This window comes from Cucurbita moschata, unplaced genomic scaffold (genome assembly GCF_002738365.1).
Source record: "Cucurbita moschata cultivar Rifu unplaced genomic scaffold, Cmos_1.0 Cmo_Scf00013, whole genome shotgun sequence".
NCBI lineage: Eukaryota > Viridiplantae > Streptophyta > Magnoliopsida > Cucurbitales > Cucurbitaceae > Cucurbita > Cucurbita moschata.
In genome coordinates this window covers 1,396,094-1,401,498 of record NW_019268529.1, presented here as the reverse complement: position 1 = coordinate 1,401,498, position 5,405 = coordinate 1,396,094, and the positions used below count along the sequence as shown (strand labels likewise).

General features: G+C 37.9%; 3 protein-coding genes across 4 annotated transcripts in view; 2 read left to right on the top strand and 1 right to left on the bottom strand.

Annotated features, from left to right (window-relative positions):
• Positions 1–827, top strand: part of LOC111451809 (ras-related protein RABC1-like) — a 6,092-nt gene extending 5,265 nt beyond the window's left edge. The window contains exons 6-7 of the mRNA XM_023092376.1: positions 149–277; positions 535–827. Of these exons, the coding sequence (XP_022948144.1) occupies positions 149–277; positions 535–642 (237 nt within the window). The 3' untranslated portion in view covers positions 643–827. The remainder of the gene's footprint in view (positions 1–148; positions 278–534) is intronic.
• Positions 828–1,774: 947 nt separating this feature from the next.
• Positions 1,775–3,702, top strand: LOC111451005. Of its 2 annotated transcripts, XR_002711909.1 has the most exons (3): positions 1,778–2,160; positions 2,625–3,418; positions 3,494–3,702. XR_002711909.1 is itself a non-coding variant. In XM_023091225.1 (2 exons), the coding sequence occupies exons 1-2, from the start codon at positions 1,822–1,824 to the stop codon at positions 3,437–3,439; spliced, it is 540 nt and encodes a 179-aa protein (XP_022946993.1). In that variant the 5' UTR covers positions 1,775–1,821; the 3' UTR covers positions 3,440–3,487. The 2 variants fall into 2 exon arrangements, 1 of the variants encoding a protein (XP_022946993.1); XM_023091225.1 differs by lacking the exon at positions 3,494–3,702 and having other exon boundaries at positions 1,775–2,160; positions 3,239–3,487.
• LOC111451589 (U-box domain-containing protein 26-like) lies at positions 3,700–4,890 on the bottom strand. Its single transcript, XM_023092061.1, has one exon. The coding sequence runs from the start codon at positions 4,888–4,890 to the stop codon at positions 3,700–3,702; it is 1,191 nt and encodes a 396-aa protein (XP_022947829.1).
• Positions 4,891–5,405: the final 515 nt, after the last annotated feature.

Below are 5,405 nucleotides of genomic sequence, written 5' to 3'. Positions count from 1 at the left end.
TTAAAAAAAAAAAAAAAAAAAAAAAAATGTTTCTTACAAAAATGAAATCCTTGTGTTTGAATGTTTTGTTCAAATACTCGATGTGGGATTCTTGTAATCACTTCTCATATTGTTCTTCATTATTTGCATCTGACGTAATCTTCTTCAGGAAAGTTATAGAACAGTAACAAAGAAAGAGGGAATTGAGCTGGCCAGGGAACACGGTTGTCTTTTTATCGAATGCAGTGCCAAAACTCGAGTCAATGTACAACAGTGCTTTGAAGAACTTGTTCTAAAGGTAAGAATATGAGTTTAGTACCACCACTTTTAATTCATCTTCTGGGCAAAGGATTCATAATTGGTTAGTAACTATCAGGAACGTGTTATTTCTCCGTTGTAACAATCATCATGTCTGATATTTTTCGAAAGAAAAAGGCGGTCACGTATGAGATTTTTAAAACCTCTTGTAAAGTCATGTTTGAATAAGGGTATCTTGAACTTAAACTGAATTCTGCATGGACGATAAAACGCGATAATATCGAGTCTTATATGCAGATTCTCGAGACGCCGAGCCTTTTATCTGAAGGGTCTAAAGGAGTGAGAAAGAACATCTTCAAGGAAAGGCCTCCACAGCTTGATGCATCCACAAGCAGTTGTTGCTGAAATTTGATTCATTTGCTGGTTATTTTCCCAAGTTATTTGTAAAACTATAGTAGAAAAGCATGGTGTTACAGTTTTATTATAATATCACTCACAAATTCTGTTACAAATTGAAGGGGGTCTTATCTTCGTGCTGGCTTTCTTTCTTGTACAGGCAAAAGTTCAAAATTGGAAATATAAGATTTCATCCTTTCATGTGTGTCATGGTCTCTTAAGTTGCGATGTCATCACAGTGGAACCAGAAATACTCGGTAAGTGTTTCCCTTATTGGAGTTAGATTCAAGCACATACAATCACGAGTGAGACCTATCATATCAATATATATTCCTTTTAGGCGGCTGTCCTAAGCAAGTAATTGGATACGTATTTATTCTACACACAGTCTACACATCCGAGTATGAATCCACCATTTAGTTTACACACCTCTTGGACCCCTTCCTTGGCCAGGCTAGCATGTGTCCATATCATCATAAAAAAATGGATATTCTCCGATGCATGAACACACATATGCATGAGATCCCAATATTTTCCTTTCATTAATGTACAACAACCCCTTCTATTTTTCTTTATATCACATCATTTTACCAGATCTTTTGATGCATATATCGGGGTTGTGCGTTACGTCTCCCTACCTAAGGTTATATACTATGTGCCGTTGTTATTTCTCTCTTTGTTGCTTATATACGTCTCTTTCAAAAATCTCTCTCTGCCCTCGTTTTCTAAAACCTTCTCTTAAAACCGAGGCCAGAGGCTCGAGCATACGTCGCTTGGCCGTAGGTGACGCAAGAACCAATTGGCTTAGTTCATTTGTCGTTGGAAAGTGAGTGCCGCACAATTGCAAGTTCGCTGCCATCAAAAGTGCGATTGTGATACGTTAAAAAATAGCTATGTATCTGTTTTCAATGAAAAATTTTAGAAAATGATGCAATTTACGAATTAATCGTACATTTTTTTTTTATATCTTTAAAAGATTTGTCCGAGATTCTAATATAGCAGTTATGTTGTTAGGACTAATATTTAGTTCTAGCACTTATGGTGTTTGTTCTGTCCGTCCGATTTTGTATCGTCATTTCTATCAACGAAAAAGGTGTCTAAGCATCTTATTTCACGTCAAATATTTAGCCAATTTATCATGGGAAATATGAAAATAAGGCTGAAAAAGTACTGATTCCACCAAAACCAATGGAAATGGGTTCTGCAAATGCAAGAGTTCTGATTCCCCATCTTCCATTTCCTTCTTCTTCCTCTCATGATCCTTCAACAAATCCTAACCCTAAGCCTTCAAAGCCACTCTCATTTTCTGACCATTATCGATTACCGACCAGACGTTTGATGCTCTTCTCCCTCCCCTTGCCCACTCCATCCGATTCAACCGAGATCTTGCGATGTGAGTTCTTCTGCAAGAGAGAAGCGAGTGCTGCCATTTTTCGAGGAGTATCGGAACCTGGGGAGCTTCTTGATAGAGGCAGGGAGTTGCAAGCTCTTGGCGATTTCAATCAAACTCTTCTCTGCTTCACTGTGGTTCGCACTAATTCTGTACATTTGTGCTGCGTAATCGAATTCTGTTTTTTCAATTTTAACTTTCGTGCAAATATGTTTTTGTAGTGATTCAGTTGCAACAACTCTGATTGAGGACTTTGGATTTGTAAATTAATTTAACTTTTAAAAACAATGTTCAGTCGTAGTTGATTCTTTATTCTAAAATAGAAGTTCACAGTTCTGTAAATTGATGCTTAGCCGAAGTTTCCATTCTTCAGAACCACCTAATTTTAGATATAATGTTTATTAAACTTATATGACGAACATTATCAGATTGCAAATGGCTTTCTTCCAATATAAATGATATAATAAAGGATTTGGTCAAATCAAGAGTAAATCTATCACTGATGCATGTCCTACATTTATGGTTTCTCTTAACATTTTGCACGCAAAACTATGTGGAATGATGAATCATGTGCAGTACTGTGTCGTATATTGTTTTGCAGAAGAGCATGCGGCAATGGATGCAGCTTTATGCGTGGATGTTCATGCTCCATTGCTGGCTGAAAATCAATTCACCATTACCACTTTGCTTGATTCTCATTATGTGAATATCTCATATGTGAAAGAAACAAAGCACTGACCTCCCTCCTAGTTTGATTAGTTCATTGCAACAGTTCTGTACACTTTCTTAGACATCTATAAGAATTTGTATGCATAAAAAGCTCTGTAAGTGGACAAATTTTTTAGCACTCGGCTGGATGATAATGGAGGCTTCAAAATTTTCCTCCTTTTATCTTAAATGTTGATTGGTTCCTACTAAGAAAAGGGAAGTCACCATTTAAAAAGGTGACACTGCACTGATTTTATACTTGTGCATTAACTTTCTAATGGCGAGACCACAATTGTTCTAAAGTTCTTGTAGGTCTTTTGTGGGTCCTCATATTAATAGAAATTGCTCTTTTACGACAATTCGGGTGTTCATAGAATTCTTTCATTCATGCAATTTCCCTCACTTTTTCAAGAAAGTTCACAGCAAAGTTTTTGCTTCAAGTAACTTTTGGTTTGTAAAACCACAGCCTTCTCAATTATTTACTGTTCTGATGTTTGTATTGGCAAGGAAAAGTCCCATCACAAGTACCTGTCGGAGCTGCAATTCCAACAAATGGAGAAACATGCTGGGTCTGATGTGCTTTCATTCAAGCAAAATGCCATTGCTGACAGGCCAAGCAGGAAGTGCTTCCAGCAAACTGAGTGGGCCATCAACCATGTGCCCTGCCCCTGTCTTTCTAAATCACATGTAAGTCTCTGCAATTGCTGATACTATTTTTGAGCTGAAACTTGTCATGATTGTTAATCAGGTGTATTATGTCAGGTTCAGGCTGTTATTTGGCATTGGAGACTTGATCCACACATCATCAACGGCTGTGATTCTGCTTCAGGTTCACTCAATCTAATCTGCTTTAATGATTTGACGATGTATCCTAATAGATTTTGCAGGCTACATAATGTAAAGCAAAAGAAGAAAACAAACGGACGGCCCCATCAAGGCTGTGAGGGATATAATATCATTATTACACCTTATAGTTTTCTTTTGTCCTCAACCCATTTGGATCTAAGAAGCTTAAGCAGGACTCTTGCCTTTGTTTTGGTCATTGCACTGCACTGACTTTGCAGAAGCAGAAGCAATTGACTCAAAACTCCATCTTTAATGGCCTCTTCCCTTGCTTCTACTGAATCATAACATAAACTTATAAGTGAACTAACAGCACTTTCACTACCTCCATGATCTGACACTCTAAAAACCATCTTCACAATAGCGTTTACCCCGTTTGGATTATTCATCACTTCCTCTTTTGCTCTTCTTATCACCAAAAGCTTCTCAATTGCTGCCATTCCCACTCGTATAGAGCTTCTTTGTCGTTGTTGTGCGTTGAGAATGTATGTAATAAGCCCACTAACCGCACCTTCCGCAACCAAATTGTCTATGTTTTGTTCCAATTTACTTAGTGACCATATGGCCTTGGTTGCAGCATCGGAGGCCTCTGAATTATGATGTAGAAGTTGCACGATTTCGTGCAAAAGCTCGGTGCTGCTTCCTAGCAAAGCACTTAGATCTTTAGCCTGAACTGAAGATGAAATTGCCTCAACCAGATGACACAAACTGATCTTGACCATGGCAGTGCCATGGCTGAACAAAACCAAGAACCTTGATAGTTTAGAATCCTCCATTAACACATTTAGGGACTGTATCTGATCAAGAGAGACCATAGTAACCACAAAACCAAGGGCTTGCTCTACAAATTCCTGATACTCTTGAGATAGTTTAGCTTCTGTTTGACCAAAAACCAACTCCAAGAGCACTGACAAGAACCCAAATTGGATCAAACAAGAATTACAAGGGGACTCCTCGTATAAAATCTTCACTCTTTGGAGAACTTGAATCTTGTATCCAAAAGAAAACTCATCAGATTCAAGTTTGCTTCTCAAAGCAGACATAGAATCAATAGATGAAACGCAGTGAGGGTTGATTTGGTCACTCATCTGCAGCCACTGAGTAATCAAATGGCGAAGAGTGTTGTTAGGAACAAAAGAAGGGTCATGAAGCCTCTGCATTGTTACAGGACATGTGAGATTGCCAGAGGCCAACCATTTCTGAATGCTGGATCTTTCATAAGTGTGTCCTGTGCAAAGGGTCACAGGATCTTTCAACAAATCCAAACTTATTGGACATCTAAACAAGTGAGGAATGGTCGCCTGAGCTTCTTTCATGATAAACCAACAACAGGGAGGGAAACAAGAGAGTGGGTATCACTATAAGAAAGAGAGATATGGCGAACTTTGAGAAGTGGATTATAAAAGAGTTGTCAAAGGCTTTTTTAGAAAGCAAAAGGGTGAAGAAGAGTAGGAAGTGATGGGAAAGAAAAGTAGGCAATGTTCAGACTTACACAGTCAGAGAGAGTACTGATATGCTGTGAGCTAATGCTGTTCATACTGACAGACATCACAGCAGAGAGTCAGTATAGGATCAGAAGAGAGAGGGACAAAAAAGGGCTTATCCTTGTGAGAGATGAGCAAAGTGAGCTTTGCAAACAAATAACAAAAGGTGGGCAAAACAAGAGAAAAATATGGGTCTTATTCCTTGAGAAACAGAGAGACCAATCATATAAGACTTTTTAGGTTCCCATTTAGAATCCATCCTAAAATACACACAACTATATTCCTCCATAAATGTAATAATTTTCCAAATTAATTAGATTTATTATTTATAATAATATAGTGGTCAA

Coding starts and splice junctions, on each gene's coding strand:
- LOC111451005 (XM_023091225.1), top strand. CDS start 1,822: ATGGAAATGGGTTCTGCAAATGCAAGAGTTCTGATTCCCCATCTTCCA. Junction 2,161..3,238: donor CTCTTCTCTGCTTCACTGTG/GTTCGCACTAAT, acceptor TGTATTGGCAAG/GAAAAGTCCCATCACAAGTA.
- LOC111451589 (XM_023092061.1), bottom strand. CDS start 4,890: ATGAAAGAAGCTCAGGCGACCATTCCTCACTTGTTTAGATGTCCAATA.